General features: G+C 51.4%; 1 protein-coding gene across 1 annotated transcript in view; it reads right to left on the bottom strand.

The window, feature by feature from the left end:
* gpr158a (G protein-coupled receptor 158a) overlaps window positions 1-22,393 on the bottom strand; it is a gene marked incomplete at both ends in the record, with an annotated part of 161,259 nt that overhangs the window by 70,402 nt on the left and 68,464 nt on the right. Inside the window, 3 exons of the mRNA XM_084325952.1 lie at window positions 7,298-7,366; window positions 9,687-9,913; window positions 22,102-22,204. Of these exons, the coding sequence (XP_084182078.1) occupies window positions 7,298-7,366; window positions 9,687-9,913; window positions 22,102-22,204 (399 nt within the window). The remainder of the gene's footprint in view (window positions 1-7,297; window positions 7,367-9,686; window positions 9,914-22,101; window positions 22,205-22,393) is intronic.

Genomic DNA, 22,393 nt, shown 5'->3' with positions numbered 1-22,393 from the left:
CACTCTCCCCTATCCTCTCCCTCCTCCCTCTCTCTCATCTCTCTCCCTCTCTATACCTCTCTCTCCTCTCCTCTCCTATCTATCTCTCGTCTCTCTCATCTCTCTCCTCTCTATCTCTCTCTCTCTCCCCTCTCTCTCTCCTCTCTCTCATCTCTCTCTCCTCTCTCTCTCTCTCTAATCTATCTCCTCTCTTTCTCTCGCTCTCTCCTCTCTCTCTCTCTCCTCTCTCTCCTCATCTATCTGTCCTCTCTCTCCCTCTCTCTCCTCTCTCTCTCATCTCTCTCCTCTCTCTCTCATCTCTCTCCTCTCTCTCTCCATCTCTCTCACATCTCTCTCTCCTCTCTCTCATCTCTCCTCTCTCTCTCTCATCTCTCTCCTCTCTCCCTCCTCTCGCTCCCTTCTCCGCAGCCAGACGGAAATAGCCGGCTTTGGCGCTGTCGTAATTTTGTTGTTCTCCTTTTGCCACTCCCTCTCCTTTTATACACGCACACACGCACACACCGCACACACACACACACACACACACAGACACACACACACACACACACACACACCACACACACACACACACACACACACACACACACACATGCGACACAGATACACACATGACACACCCCCCCATTTCGTTTCAGGCTGGGGCTGAAGTTATTGCATGTGACACACTCAGGAGAGAAAAGGATGGGAGGGGGGGGGGTGGAATTACATTACTCCACACAGCAGAAAGCCACGAGAGCAGGACGAGATGTATCCCCCTGCTTCCTGATAACACTGGAATTATTTAGAATAGAGAGGCAGCCGGGAATATTCCCGAAACTATATTTAGATTGGGAGCGGTGCATCTCACCCCAGCAGCCCAGGCTCATGTGGGATTTGACGGGTAGGGAGAGACATGCAAATGCATCTGGGTGGAGATCAATCTGGTATGTGTGTGTGTGTGCACGCGCGTGTGTGTGTGCGCGCGCGTGTGTGTGTATGCACGTGTGTGTGTGTGTGTGTGCGCGCGCGTGTGTGTGCTGCCGCACGGGAACACCTTATTTTCACAGGACGTGGGGGGGAGGAGGGAGGGAGGGGGAGGAGAGGAGGGAGGAGGGGAGGAAGGGAGGGGGAGGGGGAGAGGAGGGAGGGGAGGAGGAGGGAGGGAGAGGAGGGAGGGGAGGAGGGGGGGAGAGGGAGGGAGGGGGAGGAGGAGAGAGGGAGGGGAAGGAGGGAGGGAGGGGGAGGAGAGGAGGGAGAGGGAGGAGGAGGGAGGGGGAGGAGGGAGGGGAGGAGGAGGGAGGGAGGGGGAGGAGGGAGGGAGGGGGAGGAGGAGAGAGGGAGGGGAAGGAGAGGAGGGAGGGGGAGGAGGAGGAGGGAGGGAGGGGGAGGAGGGAGGGAGGGGGAGGAGAGGAGGGAGGGGGAGGAGGAGGGAGGGAGGGGGAGGAGAGGAGGGAGGGGGGGAGGAGGAGGGAGGGAGGAGGAGGAGGAGGGAGGGAGGGGGAGGAGGAGGGAGGGGGAGGAGGAGGGAGGGAGGGGGAGGAGAGGAGGGAGGGGGAGGAGGGAGGGAGGGGGAGGGAGGGAGGGAGAGGGAGGAGGAGGGAGGGAGGGGGAGGAGAGGAGGGAGGGGGAGGAGGAGGGAGGGAGGGAGGGAGGGAGGGAGGGAGATATCAACATATGATAATCTTTATTCACATACGGTGTGACTTCTTTGATTTCGATATCAGTACAAAATGATTCTTCTGAAACGTGGTTACAGTCGGTCTCCTCGGGCGGGGGAGAGAGGGGATGTGGGGGAGAGAGGCGATGTGGGGGATAGAGGGATGTGGGGGAGAGAGGGGGAGAGAGGGATGTGGGGGAGAGAGGGGATGTGGAGGAGAGAGGTGATGTGGGGGAGAGAGGGGATGTGGGGGAGAGAGGGGAGATGTGGGGGAGAGGAGGGGATGTGGGGAGGAGAGGGGATGTGGGGGAGAGAGGTGATGTGGGGGAGAGAGGGGATGTGGGGGAGAGAGGGGATGTGGGGGAGAGAGGTGATGTGGGGGAGAGAGGGGATGGGGGGAGAGAGGGAGTGGGGGGAGAGAGGGGAGAGGGGATGTGGGGGAGAGAGGGGGGAGAGAGGTGATGTGGGGGAGAGAGGGGATGTGGGGGGAGAGAGGCGATGTGGGGGAGAGAGGGGGGGAGAGGGGATGTGGGGGAGAGAGGGGGGAGTGGGGGTGGGGGACAGAGGGGGGAGAGAGGGGGTGTGGGGAGAGAGGGGGGAGAGAGGGGATGTGGGGGAGAGGAGGGGGGAGAGAGGGAGTGGGGGAGAGAGGGGGGAGAGAGGGAGAGAGGGGATGTGGGGGAGAGAGGTGATGTGGGGGAGAGAGGGAGAGAGGGGATGTGGGGGAGAGAGGGGGAGAGAGGGGGGAGATAGGGGATGTGGGGGAGAGGTGATGTGGGGGAGAGAGGGGGAGAGAGGTGATGTGGGAGAGAGAGGGGAGAGAGGGGGAGAGAGGTGGTGTGGAGAGAGAGGGGGGAGAGAGGGGGAGAGAGGGGGGAGAGAGGGGATGTGGGGGAGAGAGGGGTGATGTGGGGGAGAGAGGGGGAGAGAGGGGATGTGGGGGGAGAGAGGGGGGAGAGAGGGATATGGGGGGAGAGAGGCGATGTGGGGGAGAGGAGGGGGAGAGAGGGGATATGGGGGAGAGAGGCGATGTGGGGAGAGAGGGGGAGAGAGGGATGTGGGGGAGAGAGGGGATGTGGGGGAAAGAGGCGATGTGGGGGAGAGGTGATGTGGGAGAGAGGGGATTGTGGGGGAGAGAGGGGGAGAGAGGGGATGTGGGGGAGAGAGGGGATGTGGGGGAGAGAGGGGGAGTGGGGAGAGAGGGGGAGAGAGGGGATGTGGGGGAGAGAGGGGATGTGGGGGAGAGAGGCGTGTGGGGGAGGGAGGGATGTGGGGGAGAGAGTCGATGTGGGGGAGAGAGGGGATGTGGGGGAGAGGCGATGTGGGGGAGAGAGGGGGGAGAGAGGGGGTGTGGGGAGAGAGGGGGGAGAGGGGATGTCGGGGAGAGAGGGGGAGAGAGGGGGGAGGAGGGGGGAGAGAGGGATGTGGGGAGAGGGGGGAGAGGTGATTGTGGGGGAGAGGGGGAGGAGGGGGGGAGAGGTTGTGGGGGTGAGAGGTGATGTGGGGGGAGGGGGAGGGGGAGAGAGGGGGAGGAGGAGATGTGGGAGAGAGAGGGGGGAGAGGTGATGGGGAGAGGAGGGCGAGTGGGGGAGAGGGGGGGGGGAGCGAGGGGGAGAGAGGTGATGTGGGAGAGAGAGGGGGGAGAGAGGTGATGTGGGAGAGAGAGGGGGAGAGAGGTGATGTGGGAGAGAGAGGCGAGTGGGGGAGGAGGGGGAGAGAGAGGGGATGTGGGGGAGAGAGGATGAGGAGAGAGGTGATGTGGGGGAGAGAGGGGGGAGAGAGAGAGGGTGGGGAGAGAGGGGGGAGAGAGGGATGTGGGGGGAGAGGGGGAGGGGGGGATGTGGGGGAGAGAGGGGGGAGAGAGGGAGATGTGGGGGAGAGAGGGGGGAGGAGAGGTGATGTGGGGGAAAGAGGGGGGAGAGAGGTGATGTGGGGGAAAGAGGGGGAGAGAGGGGATGTGGGGGAGAGAGGGGGAGAGAGGGGGATGTGGGGGAGAGAGGGGGGAGAGAGGGGGAGAGAGGGGATGTGGGGGAGAGAGGCAATGTGGGAGAGAGAGGGGGAGAGAGGGATGTGGGGGGGAGGGGGGGGGAGAGGTGATGTGGGGGAGAGGGGGGAGAGAGGTGATGTGGGGGAAAGAGGGGGAGAGGTGATGTGGGGGAAAGAGGGGGGGGAGAGGGGCTGTGGGGGGGAGAGGGGGGGAGAGAGGGGATGTGGGGGAGAGAGAGGGGGAGAGAGGTGATGTGGGGGAGAGGGGGGGAGAGGTGATGTGGGGAAAGAGGGGGAGAGAGGTGATGTGGGGGGAAAGAGGGGGGAGGAGGGGATGTGGGGGAGAGAGGGGGGAGAGAGGGGATGTGGGGGGGAGAGGGGGGGAGAGGTGGGGGAGAGAGGGGTGATGTGGGGAGCCACGCAGGCAGCCAGCTTGTCTTTGTCAATAATTAATAATAATAATAATAATAATAATAATAATAATAATATAATAATATAATAATAATAATAATAATAATAATAATAATAATAATAATAATATAATATAATATAATATTTAGTATTCTGAATATCTTCCCGGAAGCAGCCGGCGAGCGTCTAGGCGGCAACAGCACTCCGGTGTAACAGAACGGCAGCATCCGTCCCAATCAAACACTCCCCTTCGCTAGCCACCGACCGCCCGCTGCGCTTGCTTTGCAATTTCAAACATTATTACTTTCCAGGACCTCGTCGCAGCTAATTGCATCGATTAGCCAGCTCTAAATCGGTTCACTTTAATTACATTACCTTGCGTGGCAACGCGGAGCCTATACCTCCCCATGATCGCCACTAAATTGCAATTACCCAGCGCCCCGAGCATCCCAGAGGAGGACCCAGCCCCAGAGGAGGAGCCAGCCCCTGAGCGTCCCAGAGGAGGACCCAGCCCCAGAGGAGGAGCCAGCCCCAGAGGAGGAGCCAGCCCAGAGGAGACCCAGCCCCTGAGCGTCCCAGAGGCGGACCCAGCCCCAGAGAAGGAGCCAGCCCCAGAGGCGGACCCAGCCCCTGAGCGTCCCAGAGGCGGACCCAGCCCAGAGGAGGACCCAGCCCCTGAGCGTCCCAGAGGAGGACCCAGCCCCAGAGGAGGAGCCAGCCCCAGAGGCCGACCCAGCCCCTGAGCGTCCCAGAGGAGGACCCAGCCCCAGAGGAGGAGCCAGCCCCAGAGGCGGACCCAGCCCCTGAGCGTCCCAGAGGCGGACCCAGCCCCAGAGGAGGACCCAGCCCCAGAGGAGGACCCAGCCCCCAAGCGTCCCAGAGGAGGATCCAGGCCCCTGAGCATCCCAGAGGAGGACCCAGCCCCAGAGAGGACCCAGCCCCAGAGGAGGACCCAGCCCCAGAGGAGGACCCAGCCCCAGAGGAGGACCCAGCCCTGAGCGTCCCAGAGGAGGACCCAGCCCCAGAGGAGGACCCAGCCCCCCGAGCGTCCCAGAGGAGGCCCCAGCCCCAGAGGAGGAACAGCCACCCAAGCGTCCCAGAGGAGGGACCCAGGCCCCTGAGCCAGAGGAGGACCCAGCGCCCCCGAGCGTCCCAGAGGAGGACCCAGCGCCCCCGAGCGTCCCAGAGGAGACCCAGCCCCTGAGCGTCCCAGAGGAGGACCCAGCGCCCCCGAGCGTCCCAGAGGAGGACCCAGCCCCCCCGAGCGTCCCAGAGGAGGACCCAGCCCCAGAGGAGGACCCAGAGGAGGACCCAGCCCCAGAGGAGGACCCAGCGCCCCCGAGCGCCCCAGAGGAGGACCCAGCCCCCGAGCGTCCCAGAGGAGGACCCAGCCCCAGAGGAGGACCCAGCCCCAGAGGAGGACCCAGCGCCCCCGAGCGCCCCAGAGGAGGACCCAGCCCCCGAGCGTCCCAGAGGAGGACCCAGCCCCCGAGCGTCCCAGAGGAGGACCCAGCCCCAGAGGAGGACCCAGCCCCCGAGCGTCCCAGAGGAGGACCCAGCCCCCGAGCGTCCCAGAGGAGGACCCAGCCCCCGAGCGTCCCAGAGGAGGACCCAGCCCCCGAGCGTCCCAGAGGAGGACCCAGCCCCCGAGCGTCCCAGAGGAGGACCCAGCCCCCGAGCGTCCCAGAGGAGGACCCATGCTCTAAGACAAACTCTAACCTTAACCAACTCCGAAAGAATGCCTAAACTTAACCGGCGAAAGAAAGACAGGCGCTAGTTACGTTTATATAGAGAGATGATAAATTAATTAAACATAAAAAAAAATTAAAATAAAAATAAAAATTGAAGTGATTCAAACTTGTCACCAACTGACCGCAGGCTCCACAGCAAGCTGAGGAATGAGTTGAGCTAACCGTCGATGTTAAAACAGGGGGGATTACGAATGCATAATGCCGCGGCAACCTATGCGCCGCTGCCGCTCTGCCGCTCCGCTCTGGCGCTGCCGCTCTGCCGTGGGGCCGTGCTAGGCGTTGTCACGTGGGGCGTCGCGGCCAATCAGAGAAACGCGGAAGCACTCTTGGGCTGGCATTAATATATAAGCGACCCAGCCCCCGAGCGTCCCAGAGGAGGACCCAGCCCCCGAGCGTCCCAGAGGAGGAGGGAACAACAGTGTGAGTCGGTGTTGTGTGGGCGGGCGTTGCATAGAGATATAAAAAGAAAAACCATAGATGAGATGAGGAAGGTAACGATATCTGCAGGCAGTCTGCCCGCGGCCAGTGTGAACAGCGCGTTAACATGGGAGCGAAAGTGAAGCGCTGATCGTTCGCCCGTCCACGCCTGTGTCCCGCGTTTGTGCTGCTATTCGCTGCTTGCGTAGACCACCTATCTATCCCATAACGCATCACTCTTAAAGAAGCAGGCAACACCCTAATCTTACAACACTACCCCCACTCTGGATGGCAATTAATTAAATATAATAACATTCCAGCACCCTAAGTTATGACTATACACAATATATCCCAAACAGATTACATAGACATTTTTTTCTTTTGAACACCCCTTGAGTGACAGCTATTGTTAGGATATATGGCAGACTAGACCCAACTATGACCTGTAGAGGGCAGCAATACTTGTTCTGGCTCTAGTAGCACACCATGTATCGCGCTGCGTCGCGAAGCGGCCGTCCCGGGTTCGCTTCCCACTCCCGGTGACTCCCATTTGTCGCATGTCTTCCCCGCCTCTTCTCCCGTTCATCCTCTCCTCATCTGTCGGTCATGTCTCACCATAAAAAAGCAATAAATGCTAAAAAAGTTAATCTTAAAAAAAAAACTGCATGTCTCAACTCCACGTAGAGCTGTCAAAAAACAACGCTAGTATGATTTATGAACTAACTGGGTTTGTACTATCTGACAAGGCAAACAATTCTGTCTGCGCGCTGAGCCACAGAACTTAAACCCATGATACTGAGCGGCAGCGTGAGCTGAAGGTCAGGCTGAATGTCATCCTTCAGTCAAGGGTTCTAATTTTCTGCTCAAAGAAGCACGAGAACGAGATTATCGGCAAACATAATCGCGACACATGCATGAGCTGGTGCGGGAGGTTGTGCGTGCGTGCATGCACACACACACAGACACACACCGACATACAAGTGCACAGACATACACACAAGCATGTGCACACACACACAGAGACACAAATGCACACATATACACACACACACAGAGACACAAATGAACACATATAAACAGGAAGTATTAGGCTTACCGGAAAGTAAAGGAGGAGAGCTCCACACAAGATGGCCTCGAGCAGGACCAGGCCTGATGCTCTGATACTCTGTCCAAGAAAAAACACAGAAAGATATAACTAAGATTAACGTCCTTCCTCCATTACTGAACCCTTCAGTTGAAAAACAAAACAAAACAAAATAAAAAAGTCTGTGTTGAGTGTGAATGTGATACTTAATCTGAAAATATTCAGCCTCGGATGTACAAAACACTCCGACTTACTTTCCCTAGAAGATCACGTTTGTGATTAGTTTTCATCTGAAAACGTAAAACAAACCAACTATTTCCACTGTTCTCCTATGCTATGATTATTTGTCTGAAGGAATCAATCATGAATTACTCACTATATATGTTCAACCATTACACATATTTTAGAAATGAAAAATAAGTAAGGATACACGGCAAGGAGGAGAGACGCATGTTGCAAGACGTGTGTTGGACATGTGGATGACACGGCCTGTCCATCTGAGTTGGTGCCTTATTGTGGTGGTGATGCTGGTCATGTTGGCTTCCACTGGCACAACTCAGACCATGGTTGACCTCAGAGTCAATGTCAGCTTTTGAGGAGAGAAGGCTGCCAAGGTTGTGGGGAAGTGGTCAACGTTTTCAAGAGTGGTGTTGTGTACTTGTATGGTGGACTGGGTAGATGGCTGGTTGGGTGGAGGGTTGGACCTGTGTCTGCTTGATGTTTAAGGCTATAGGTCCAAGGCTCTGTATGTACCATGATAAGTGAAAGGATTATGCAAATCAAGGAAAAATTGCCTCTCCACACCCTTCTGCTTTGCTAGCTACATCTTGGAAAAAGAACAATCGCCCCAAAAGAAGAAAGCGGCTTTTCGTGGTTCGTAGGAAATGCTACAAAATGTGTAGTGTACGCTGCTGAGACAGTGAAAACAAGTGCATTAATGTTGAACTGTGGTGCGGCTCCAGCTGTGCAGTACATCTGAAATGAATCAACATCCCTCCAGCCAATCAGACCCGAGTATTCACCCAGGCCATGGCACAAGGAAGCCTGAACTAGGGTAATGCACAGAATGTTTGCTTATCCCAGATGGAACTGGAAACAAAGCTTGCCTTTTGTTGAGTATGAACTACAGTGAAAGCTCTCGCCTCAAGGACTTCTCATAGTAGGGCTCACCCTTTTCAGACAATTTCTATACATGTCTTGCGCATATCTTCCTCTAATTGACAAGATGCTTGAGGCGGCATTCAATGAGCAAAAGACAGCTGTGCCCTCCATTTAAAAATACACACATGCACACAGAGGAAAACACAAAACACCAACCCTGGGATTCTCATGAATCCTTTAAATCCTTCAACTCAATGAAGTCCATCTGTTTGTTGAAATAAAAAAACACTTTTTGAATATCAGCAAAAGAGAAAAGAACCCCACATTTGTGAAACGCTTTCAAAGCTAAGCTCTTAAATTTAGTTTGATCAGATTAAAAAGGGATTACATAAGTGTACTTTAAATGATGACAAAAAAGGGTATCTCCAACTCCAGCCTTATTAATGCGAAAGATCCATTGTTCAACTCAGGCTATTATAATAGTGAGCTCATCAGATGCGTGAGAGAGCACTTCGATTTCCCCCTGTTAGTAAAATGGTGACTCTTCAAGCTAATCCTCAGATTTCTCATACCCGAGACACAGTTTTTAATGAAGTGAATTAATTGACAGGCCCAATAGCCTAGGGGATTTCACATGTACTGGCAAGAGTTCAGTGTGGAGAGTGAACTACAGTAGGTGCGTAAACTCTCACTGTGTGGGTAAATCTCCTTACAAATGCAAAGCAGCATGTTTAATCTTTCAAGGTTTCTTTGCTATCCTCAGTTGCAATGAGGGTAATGATCTTCTTTTTTTTCACTTATTATTTTTAAACAGTGCCTCAAAATATTATTGTGTGTAAGATCAAACAACAGTCTAAATATATGCAAATATATTATGACCAAATAGGTACAAGTTTGACCAAATATGTGTAAATCCAAGTTATTTTATAATTCTGCCTTTGTGTTAATGCATGGCTGTCCTCTGTTGGGTGCTGTCCAGGGTGCTGAAGATGAGGGTGATGTGTTCACTGCTGTCTAGGCTGTTTGAAACCATTCCAGTGCTTTTTATTGTGACCACCCACATATGGAATCACCAGTTTATTCATCCGGAAAGCTTTGATGACCACATGGCTCGGGGGCACAACATCAAATATGTACCAGATGAATACCGCTACGATATGAATTTAATCGGTTTTGCTGTTTGAACTTCGAAAAGTGCAAATCTCTCTTGTGGGAAACAAAACACACGTGATATACCCTACGATCGACAACAGCACGTGAGCAAGTAAAGGGCGCTGCGTGAGTAACGCCAGTAAAGTACCTTATTCCTGCGGAAGTGGTAGACGAGCACCATGCTGCCGAAGACCAGGGACATACACAGGCACTGGAAGGAGAGCACGGCCACGCGGAGGGTGCCGTCCCCGCGCGCCACACAGGGCGTGTCGTCCTTACAGTAGGCGCAGCCCTCCTGGCAAGGCAGGCAGTCGCTGGACGAGCCTTCGTCCGCGTTCGGACCGCTGTCGGCGGCGTGGCCCTTTCGCGCGACCCCTGTCGGAGACATGGACGTGTGTGAGTACCTGCTGCTTGGGGATAATCAGGACGCTGTATAGACCCACATATTTACAGGGAATACAAGCAGGGGAAATTTTTCACCGAGTGTACTTTTTGTTGGACCTTTGTTTGGAAACCAATTTCATACCAGAATCTCGGCCCTCGACACGGTGACAAAACTAGAGCCCCAGAGGACGGAATCTAAGGGTATCTTGACCTTGTGAAGTATGTATCTATAGGTTCCTCCTGTACCTACACATAGGATATGTGTGAACATGAAACGTCAACATTGTTCTTCCTGATTCAATCCCTGGCATATCATACAAGGCTGATGGCTGCAGTGTGTCCACACGTTTAAAACACATAGAAAGATGCTAGCTCTGCATGATGCCGCCTCTGCTCTCTGCAGGGACAGCACCCAGGGGACACGGCGGAGGCTGGTGGGTATTCCTCTTGGTCTAGAAGGAGGACAGACTGAGGGAGGGTAAACCTCCCAGAAGAGGAGCCTGTGTGGTTGGGTAGATAAAGAACGCTGGTTTTATATGTGGCATTTATAGAGGCTTTATTGGAAACACCCATTGTCTCCTGAGATTTGCGGGGATTTTGCCTTTAAAAATAAACTGGCCTATATTCTTTTCAAAGCTATGACTCTGCACATTATTGATCCTCTGTGAAGGGTTTACTTATCTCTTGGCTATGACTCATATCCTGCCGCTCGTTCCCATTGGCTACTCCAGTTAACTGACAGTCAGAGAGCTTACCCTACTTTGCCTACATTTTAGACGCAAGGATCTAAAGGTCCCTGGGAAATAAAGGGAAACTGAGCTCCACTGGCGTCCTGTACAAAGGAGTGTAAAGAATGTCCCCTTAAAGCCCAACTTGCAGGTTAAACCCTACTCTGCAATTATGGGTAGTTTACATCATTGGTATCTAATTTAATTATTTATTTATTTCCATTTGACGCCGGAAATTTCACTCAGAAATGGTTAAAAAGGTCCACGCACGAATAACATGCACGAGCAAATCTAAAAGCTTATCAGACGCTAGCACGGCCGTGACGTCACTTCAGGAAACGTATGCCTTATGCCCGTCCGGGTCATAGTACTACTGGATAATTGGCGCTGGCTAACGTTAGCATTATGTCTACTGTCGTGAACCATTTTAGATCGGGGCATGTAGAGGAGTTTGGGGAACGAGTAAAATCATGTGCAGGTCCTCTTCTCAGACCTGTGTGGCAAAGCACTGCACACGCATCATGCAAGCTACACGTCGCTGCATGTTGATCAATGGTGGCCCACTCGGTGCATCACAGTGGGCTACTATTGTGCTAACAATGTGCCGCGGCGTCCGGCTTGTCGGCCGGCATGAGTGCCCGATTTGGGGTGGTTCTCTCCTCTTTGTGTGCCCCCGTCCTCGCGGGTGTCCTGCCGGGGAGCTTGTGGACGCGACAACAGCGGCGGCCATAGGGTGTTTGAGCCTGTAGCGTTAGTTAGCTCATAGCTATCGTGTACCACTAGCCTTTACGGGCTCGAGCACCCTACGGCTGCCGCCGTTGTCGCGTCCATGGGCTCCCCGGCAGGGTACCCGTGGGGACGGGGGTGTACAGAGAGGAGAGAACCATTTTGGGTCGGGCGTTCATGCCGGCCAGCGAGCCGGACGTCGGGATATGTTGTTAGCACAATAGCTACCAAGCTAAGCTATGTTAGCTTCTAACGGTGTATACACAATATGTACAACGACACAATGATTTACATTATTACAAATATGGTAACGTGGTTGTGGCTTTTACAAATAGTGGTTAGCTTTAGAGATGGATGGCTATGATCACGGAGCAATAGTGTTGTTAGGTGAAACAGATACATTTTCATTCGGCTAGTAGTAGCAAGGCTCTCTGCCTGCAGTGCCTGCCACTAGCTGTGTGAGACTCTCAGAGCCCCCTGGTGAGCCCCCTGGTGCCCTGCACCTGTTGTGACGACATCATTTCGATTACACGCGCACGTTATGAACCATTGATTAAAATATCCACGTGCGTGGCGATTGTGTTGGGCAGACAAAATGTTTGACAAAAAACGCTAAAACTGGGTCAATTTCAATAATTTTCTTTCCTTCTTCATGAAAGTCACCGTTGGCCTAGTCCACATTGTTTATTGAACAAAAATACAACATGCAAGTTGGCCTTTAAAGGAGCTATAAGATATATTTTCAAATCCTTAAACCGAATTCTAAATCAAAACGCATCAGGATGCCTCCAAAGCCACGCCCCGCTAGGCAGCTAGCAGGCAGCTATGTTAGCAGCAGGCCTTTGTGTACACTATGTGCATACAAAGCGCATGTGTCACTAGAGGGTTTGATAGACAGCTCGCTCGTTCCAATCATTTGACTTGGTTGTTTGTTTGATGTCATTGTTTTAGCTCCTGTTTTAGCTCCTGCCCACTTTCATTTTGATGTCAAACATCTTGTTTTTTTTTTAGTACTATCGGTTACTGTGTCGAAATATAATAATACATCTAAATTGTTGCCAAAAATCGGCAGACGCATATTGATCCTTTAAGGGGCTTGTTATTGGCCAAGTGATGGGCCAGACTGCTGCAGATAGGCCGCTGTAACAGACCTGCCTCTCTTCACTATAATCGTATTACCCCCGTTTCACACAGACACCCTCAATCACAAACATGCATACACACACACACACACACACACACACACACACACACACACACACACACACACACACACACACACACACACACACACACACACACACACACACACATCCACTTTTCTGTGTGCTAGATAATGCGCTTTCATTTTAGGAGCTTGTGCTTTTCAGTTAAATGCATGGAGGAACGTAATTTGAGGAATGATGCGGAAGAAAGAGGAGAAATGGAGACAAGAAGCGAGAGAGAGAGAGAGAGAGAGAGAGAGAGAGAGAGAGAGAGAGAGAGAGAGAGAGAGAGAGAGAGTGACACACACAAGGAGACAGAGGGAAGCGGATGAAGACGAGAGGGGGGGGGGGGCAGGGGTGAGATGTGGGGTGGCAATAAGGCCAAGTGAAAACCACTGGGACTGCATGTCTGCACAAGCCTTCCCTAATCAGGCCAGAACAACAGCAGGCGAGGAGAGGTAACTCACTAACAAACAGAAAGATGTAATAAGCTGTTAGTATCCTGTTAGCCAAATCAATAGTTATGACTGTAGTTATACTTCATTCATTATTATGAATGTGGGCAAAGCATCTTGCTTCAGCTATTGGACTGCTTTGTGCACTAATTTCATGCACCTAACACAGACCAGGGCTACCCCCCCCCCCCCCCCCCCAACTAGTATATAACGGGATGTAGCATACATTTTCCCTCTTGCATTCATATAACTAGAGTTATACTTCATAACTATCATTATATGTCATGCAGGCTCAGCATATTGCTTCATCTATTGGACTAATAGGCAAAGCAAGAGCATGTCCCTGATCCATGTACCCCCGTGTTGGCCCTAAAAAAAACTAAAAAGGAGATAGACAAAACTCACACCCCTACCAACACCTAAAAAGATAGGCAAGGGGAAGGAGTTAAACCTGTTAACGTTCGGCGGCCCGCAAACGGCCCATTGCACCCATGTGCACACTTCGCAGCACTTTGCCCTCATCTGTCGGCCTAGCGCTGTATTTTTTGTCGATCACCCAACAACACATTGTTGGAAATCTAAAATGGCCGCCGTTCTATTGACACCCTACTCAACCTATTACATTCTTCCAATCTCGGGTTACAAGGCCGAACAACCAACGAGCGTCGGTGTGACCACGTCCGGTTTCGGCTGGTCCTGAACGGAACAGTCAGCTCTGACGGTGAAAATGATTGACCGCTTTTGTAGCTGTTATGTATTACTTTCACATGGTGGAGGGATACTTACTGTCTGTGGTGCATATATTCACATTGTGGGTTAGTGTGCTGTCACTAATTGGTGGTTGTAATTGACACACTGTTTCTTTCTGTTGTCTCTGTTTTCCCTGTAATTAAAATGGCCGTTCTTGTAATTATCACAGGTGTGGTGATGAGGAACCACGCCCTACAAAGCAGAGCACAGTGCAGGCTGCAGTGTCTCTCAGTTCACAGAGTCCTCGTCACAGCTCTCCAGAGTCTCACCTGCTCTCACTGCTTGGCTGTCTATTTTAGCTGCTTGTTCTTTTTGTCTATGCGCATTACCTTTTGTTATTGAACTTTGGAGTCTGGAGCACCCAGCTCCCCATTAGCTGTTCAAATAAATATAGTTATTTTTATTTTTGATAACTCTTGTCCAGTGTCCTGTGTCCACCACTTTACATTCAAGGCCTAAGCGAGCCATATTTTAGGATTGAACGTAACATGGGGGCTCGGATCCGGTCTTTCATGGGACGGTTCATGTAACAAATCGCAAATTACTTTGGGTATGCAATCATCAGGCGTTTTATGATAAATGTGCCCTCAGCATAAGGGGTTAAGAGAAAGAACCTGAAGACCCTGGCAGAATAGGTTATATAACATAAGGAATAAATGGAAAGCAGGATAGCCTACAAATGCAGGTTAACGAATTGTAACAGAAGAGAAGTAGGGAACCCGTTTCACTCATGTGTAAAACGAGTTGATCCCTGGGAAGAAAAGATCTGTCTATAAAAGATGAGAAGCATTTTAACAGGGACAAATAAGAAATGCACTGGCGAAGGAGCTGGGATCTAGCTAGAGCTAGAATGATAAGGAAGGGCTGCCGAGCTGAGGACAGAGTGATAGAGAGGATTCTCTGACACATCCAGCAGATAAAACTTGATAAAAAAGCATGGGGAAAACCAAGAAGTCTTCCACCGAGGCCCCTCTGAGAAGAGCAGGGGAGGCAGATACTGCAAGCATGGAGTGGGTTGTGACACCGGCTAGTGGAGTCTGACCAGCTTGGGTATAACAGTGAAAGATACCATCACACAGCCAATGGGACAGAAGTTGTTTAGACAGAGCACGGCTCAAAGGGTTCCCTTATCAGACGGCACGTGGTGTAGTGGTTAACACTGTCGCCTCACAGCAAGAATGTCCAGGGTTCGATTCCCGCTTGGGGACCAGGTTTCCATGATGCCAGGTACCCAGGTGGGGTATCTCCCAGGCCTTTCTGTGTGGAGTTTGCATGTTCTCCCCGTGCTTGCAAGGGTTTCCCCCCTGATAAGATAAACCCAATGGAAAAACATGCACAATAACAGATCGCTAACGCTGTGGCGTCCTTGACGAAGACGGACAGGAGCACTTCGATTGGGGGGAAGGACGACGGGATTGGTTAGGCGCAGAGACTCTATCGCATCGGCGACTGAGGAAAGACAATGCATGTGTGTGTGTGTGTGCCGCTCCAATTGCATGTCCAGTTCGTTGCATGCGGATTAAAGACCCCCTAAAGAGGTCCTGCATTATTATTATAGACTATAAAGTACCAATGAGAGGTCCCATTGTGGTGTTAAGATGCACTTGGTGGCTTTAAGGTGCCTAGCACCTTGCAAAAAGTGCTTAATCAGAGGATGGCTGAAGAGAGGCTTATCACCAAAACCCTGGTGACAGGTAGAGATAGAAGATACATAAACGTTCACAGTTGAGTAAGGCAGGTTGTATAATAGAGACTAGGGAAAGGTAATGACCGGAAATCAGGTCCAGAAACCTGGCCTCGCACCAGGATTGGAAGGAGAGCTACTTTCCTGCGTGAACAGTGGTAGTGGATGGGGCACGAGTGCTCTGAATGGTTTTAATGACAGAAGTGGTGATGCTTTGACTCTCGAGACTCAAGAAACGCATAGAGGAATACATCCGGCCGGGCGACTAAGTGGCGCAGTGGGCAAGGCGCTCGCCAATAACGCAGGAGATGCTGGGTTCGAGCCCAGCTCTCAGCGTTGCTATCGGCTTGGCTGGTCGTTCATACTAACACAATTGGCAGTGTTAGGGGTGGGAAAGCCGGTGGGTGGGGATTGGACGTTGTGGACAGCGACTCCTACAGGTCGGTTGGTGCGCCTGTACAGCAGAATCAGGAAGTATCGGGGGCAGCGTGAGCCTCCCACGCGTTACTCCTCGCCACTGAGAGATCGCGCTGTTCAGGTGAAAAGATGCGACAGCTGCCTCCTCGTGTACCGGAGGGGACACGTGATGCAAGGCTTGGTCCTCACTGCAGCCGACCAGTGGGAGGCATAGTCTAGCAACGTTCGAGACAGGGGAGGGGAGAATTGAAGGGAGAATTGGCGAGGCGAAATTGGGATGGGAGAAAATTTTAAAAATAAGGAGAAAAAGTCGATAAAAAAAAAAGGAATACATCCGGCCATGGAGACTGATTGATTGATTGATTGAAAACTTTATTAACAGATTGCAGAATGGGTACAATACAGTACAGCTCAATACACACAATTGTTAAGGGGATGCAGACCAGAGAAAGACTTTCGTCTTGTTTCCACCAGGGTCCCCCATTTTCAATTCATCAGGACATATATGACATACATGACATACAGATAGTCAGTACTGCTACATCTATACATTTATGACATACCAGATTTGCAAATACAGTACTGTTTGTGATACAGAAGGAGTCAAGAAAAGGGAGTATATACATTTGACGTAGAAACTGTACATTTGTACAGACAGGGAGAATGCAGTGGAGGGTCATCCCTCAGCCTGATGGAGAACTACAGGGGACAGTGAGTCTTCTCTTTGGAAGCAAAGAGTTCAGCTGCTGCTACCCCGAACTGGTTCTAGTTCTGTTTAACAATGTCGGGATATAAGTGCCACTGGAGGTAAGGAGGCCCCCTCTGGACATTGTCCAGAACGGCAATGTGGAGAGTGTGCACTGTGCAGGTGAACTGAGGCCCATAACCACAGTTTCACTGCTGTTCAGTGAAGATGGGGGAGCATACTCAAATACAATTAATGTAGGCTGCTGAGGTTTGAACGATAGCAGAACTGCTATGAGCTCCAGCACATTGATGTGAGGGCAGAGGTCTCTATCCACCTGTCCCCTATTGCCTGTGACTGACATGCCTATCAGGGACCTCCATGAGAACAGTCACATGCAATGAGATGCTGCCCATGAGAACTCCCCTTGACAAGATTCCGGGGTCCTTCAGTGTTCCAAATCACCCTTGGCAGATGCGGGAATGGTAATCAGTCTCCCTTTCTGGCACATTGGGTTGACTTTGAGCAGAGCAAACCACCTCTGTAATTTGCGCATGTGATGCAGACCCAAGGTCCCCTACGAGGATGAAAGCCCTGGAGGGATGACAGAATGTCCTCTTGATGTTGAGGAGAGTGAGAGGCCATCATAGAGACTGAGTTCAGTATGATGCCCAAGTATGCCATCTGTTTGATGGGGAAAGGCTTTTTTTCCAGTTGATGGAAAAACCCAATAGAGACAGATGCTCCAGGATGGGGTGATGCTTTGCCATCTCCTCTGTCTGACTGAGACCCAGAATGTCCTCCAGGTAGAATACAGGTCTCGTGCCCTGGCAGCACAGAGGTTTGATCGCTGTCTCCATACACTTCGAGAAGGTGCGGGGTGCCAGAGAGTATCCAAACAGGATACTGATATTTCTGATATTCGTACACTGTCCTGCGGAAGCCGGAACTAAGGAATCTCCTGTGGGGAGAAAATATAGGGACATGAAAAGAGGCATCTTTCAAGTCTATCGATGTGAACCAATCTCCCTGTTTGACAGAGGGAGCATAACAGTGTGTTCGCTGTGGGCATGCTGAACATTTCCACTGATTGAGTGACAAGGTCTAGAATGGGTCTAACACTCTCTGGGGGGGGGGGCAGAAAATACCTGCAGTAAATGCCCTCCATCACATCCTGCGGAGGAACGATGAAAATTACTTGGATAACAGCATTATCTCGGTAGAGAGTGATGATATTGCTGTCGTGTCTGACAGCATGGTTTGACTTACCCCCGAAAACAGAGAGTGGGGGCCTGCAAATTGCAAGAGGTGCCCCAGTCTCAGGATTATGTCTAACCATACTGACAGGTGGCATTTTTCTGTGCTTTGTTTGTCAATGGGATGCGTTTATGCTTCACTTACTCTGTTTCAGTAATATTGAGAGTGAATCTGATTAAATCAGAAGATAGCTCTATGTGTAACCTTTCATTAGAGCCCAAGATTTTGACTGTACGTTGAAGCGTTCCAGAGTTATAGCGTTTGGAGACACAGGGTCTCCAAGTGGCCATTTTGGGAAAACACATAGACATACCATTAGAAAAAGTTGTGTAAAACACACATTTTCTGTGGTATTGTTATCAACTTTGGACCTATACTAGATATGGCTTTAGGCTATGGACCCATTGTGCTTTCCAGGAAGTTGACCAAAGTGCTGTACAAGTCCCACAACAAAAGATAAAAAGATAAGTACCGTATTGAGTGAATGTGACATCAAAAGATGTGGCCAGACTCACGGCTCTCAAGAGTGCAGACCTGATTGAGGACCACTGACTGTGGGTGGCGAGAGACAACAACAGTGGGCGAAAACCATGGGTGAACTGCATGCAAGTCCAGTGGTAGAATAGCCAAGCTCCTTTCCTGCCCTGTAGATATCGATGGATGGGAAACCGGGATGACACAGGAACGGCTAGTGGATGGTTTGTGGCTGTAAAACTCGCCAACCATACTATCAGGATCAGGGATGGGCTAAGGGCTAGATAGGGGAATCCCCTTGGCTTTGGCCAGAACCTGCATGATGCTGGGGAAATCCAGAAGAATCTGCCTTGTGGACGAGTGACCAGCAGCAGAGGGAGGGCTGGCAAAACCCCTTCCTCCTTGTCAAAGTCGGAAGCAACCAGGCAGTTTAGGTGGAGTACAGAGCCGCCGGTGATGAGGGGCCCCTCATCCGAGGAGCCCAGATGAAGGGGAAGGAGAGCACCGGCATCCTCCTGGTGAACCTGGTGGAGCAGGGAGCCACCAGATCATCACAGGGGAGAGCCAGTTAGCAGGTGTGGGAAGGTGGCCCTGAAAGGGGCCGTTGGGTTGGAACGATTAGCTCGCTCATTGTAGGGAAGAGAAGCAAAGAGAAGAGAAGAGTTTAGTTTCTTGCCAGGTTGGAAGGTGCTGCAAAGAATATTCCTCAGCTGAAGGTGAGAATGTACTGTACACTACTGCCCCTGCTTTTATACTAGCTGGGGGAGCTTACTATTATTTCAGCTGGTGCATTATTGGTACACAGAGCGGTTCAATAGATGAAGCACGAAGTCAGCAAGTTAGCTGTCATGGTAGCTATTTCTAACAAATGAGAAAAAAACGATTCTACAAGATGGTAAATGGACTGCATTTATCCAAAGCGCTTAACAACTTGTGCCTCACATTCACTCACACATTCAGCCACTGTCGCCCCCCCAGATGAGAGGTGACATGAACCAAAAGTAGGCCAACTTGTTGTGTGTGACCTACAATCGATCTATAATTCTTCAAACAATACTGACATGGGCGACTGGGTAGCGCAGCGGACTAAGCGCCTGCCTACCACCGCAGAGACACTGGTATCGAATCCAGCTGTCAGCGGTACCTCCGGCTTGGTCGGTTGTCCATACTAACACAATTGGCAGTGTTAGCGGGTGGGAAGCCGGTGGGGTGTGTATCCTGCTCGTTGTAAACAGCGACTCCTACAGGTCGGTCGGGGCACCTGCTCAGCGAGGAAGGGAACTGGGGGAAGTAGTGTGATCCTCCCACGCGTTACGCTCCCCCGGTGAGAGTCCTCGCTGTCAGGTGAAAAGAAGCGGCTGGCTGACTCGACATGTATCGGAGGAGACATGTGATAGTATCTATCAACCCTCCCTAGGCCGGCAAGTGGGGTAAAATGCGTGCAACGACCAGGAAGGGAATTGGCATAACGACTAAATTGGGATGGGAGAAGAATACAGAAAAAGGGGGAGAAAAGGTTGATAAAAAAAACAATACTGGCATGTTTTGAATTCTGTTAGAATGCCACAAAGTTCTTTAGCATTTTTCACAACTCATACATTTCCCAGTATAGGTTTCTAATTATAGCCAACAGAAACACACTACCATAATTCCTCTAATAGTAACCTGTATTCTATTAAAATCCGGGTCTCTATTCATATCCGGGTGCGCTGTTGAGCTAAGCAATTATAAGCCGGCCTCCTAATACAAACCGGGTTACTAATATACGCGTGAGCGAACCTCTCCTTACTTCCATATGGAACACGGGTCGCGCGCAGCACGTAACACAACAACAACAGAGCTGAAAGCAGCTGACGGTAAAAGAGCATGTTGCTACCTACAGTACCCGGAGCTGCTAACTGGCTAACGCTATGAGAGCCAATGTTGCCACCCACAGCACCCGGAGCTGCTAACGCTATGAGAGCCAACGTTGATACCTACAGCACCCGGAGCTGCTAACTGGCTAACGCTATGAGAGCTAACGTTGCTACCCACAGCACCCGGAGCTGCTAACTGGCTAACGTTATGAGAGCCAACGTTGATACCCACAGCACCCGGAGCTGCTAACTGGCTAACGCTATGAGAGCTAACGTTGCTACCCACAGCACCCAGAGCTGCTAACTGGGTAACGCCATGAGAGCTAACGTTGCTACCCACAGCACCCGGAGCTGCTAACTGGCTAACGCTATGAGAGCTAACGTTGCTACCCACAGCACCCGGAGCTGCTAACTGGCTAGCGCTATGAGAGCTAACGTTGCTACCCACAGCACCCAGAGCTGCCAACTGGCTAACGTTATGAGAGCCAACGTTGATACCCACAGCACCCGGAGCTGCTAACTGGCTAATGTTTTAATTTTTTATCCACTTTTTCTCCCATTTTCTATATTTTCTCCCATCCCAATTTCGTAACATCCAATTCAACCCTCCCCTGTCACGAACGCTGTTTCTTGCCTCCCACAAGCCGGCTGCAATGTGGACTAAGTCATACATAGCACAAGTCCCCTCCGGTACTTGAGGTAACAGCAGTCGCATCTTTTCACCTGCGCAGCTCGATCTCTCAGTGGCGAGGAGTAACGCGTGGGAGGCTCACGCTGCCCCCGACACTTCCTGATTCTACTGCGCAGGCGCACCAACCGACCTGTAGGAGTCGCTGTCCTCAACGCCCGATCCCCACCCATCAGTTTCCCACCCCCTAATACGGCCAATGTGTATTAGTATGGACGACCAGCTAAACTGAAAGCAAATGTGGAGCGCTGGGCTCGAACAGGCAAGCCCAGCGTCTCCAGATTTCGTGGCGAGCGCCTTGCCCACTACGCCACGTAGTCGCCTGCTAACTGGCTAGTGTTATGAGAGCTAACGTTGCTACCCACAGCAGCCGGAGCTGCCAACTGGCCAACGCCATGAGAGCTAACGTTGCTACCCACAGCACCCGGAGCTGCCAACTGGCTAACGCCATAAGAGCTAACGTTGCTACCCACAGCACCCGGAGCTGCTAACTGGCTAACGTTATGAGAGCTAACGTTGATACCCACAGCACCCGGAGCTGCTAACTGGCTAACGTTATGAGAGCCAACGTTGCTACCCACAGCACCCGGAGCTACTAACTGGCTAACGTTATGAGAGCTAACGTTGCTACCCACAGCACCCGGAGCTACTAACTGGCTAACGCTATGAGAGCTAACGTTGCTACCCACAGCACCCAGAGCTGCTAACTGGCTAACGTTATGAGAGCCAACGTTGCTACCCACAGCACCCAGAGCTGCTAACTGGCTAACGTTATGAGAGCTAACGTTGCTACCCACAGCACCCGGAGCTGCTAAGGTAAAGTTACTTGATTTCACTTTGAAAACGTTGAAATGACCAGTGACCACCTGTAATTGCACTGTTTACTATTTCATACAGTACTTGGTTTCAATAAATGAACCCAGTACATTTTACTGGGTTCAAACTGACACAAAATGTTGATTTATTTATTATGATCTGTTTGAAAATTAGAAATATAGGCCTCTCTCTTATACATGCCTCCTCCTAATACAAGCCTGGTACCCGCTACAGTTGAAACTAATACAAGCCGGGGTTACTATTAGAGGAATTACGGTATTTTAATTCAAATGGAGAAATGTAAGCTGACTACTGAAAGACGAGGTTTGTATCTGTTATCACTGTAGTAGCTGCTATCATGGTATATTTAGCGGGTGTGCAAGAAAACACTATTTCAAATAGGGTGAAATAGGAGACTGACTCATCAGATTTACTTACTTTTGAGGACATTGACAGGTACTCTGCTGGGGTGATAGAAGCCATTCTTGCAGTGGCACTTGTACTTGTCCAAGACAAACCCATGGCCATGGAGGGGCGAGCACTGCGAAGGGAGAAAAAAACAAAAAGACATCCACTCAAAGATGGAAGACAATGGGCCTCATTCATGAAGCGATATAAGAACAGATTTCATTCTTAACTAGCATTTCCTCTTATTTTGTTCTTACCTGGGATTCAGCAATGTTTTCTTATTGTTGCTTTTCTCTCAGGCAAGACCAAATTATAAGAGTGG

Source organism: Notolepis coatsorum (genome assembly GCF_963971535.1).
Source record: "Notolepis coatsorum genome assembly, chromosome: 12".
NCBI lineage: Eukaryota > Metazoa > Chordata > Actinopteri > Aulopiformes > Paralepididae > Notolepis > Notolepis coatsorum.
Note: the sequence above shows the minus strand (reverse complement) of the source record. Positions and strands in the feature narration are given on the sequence as shown.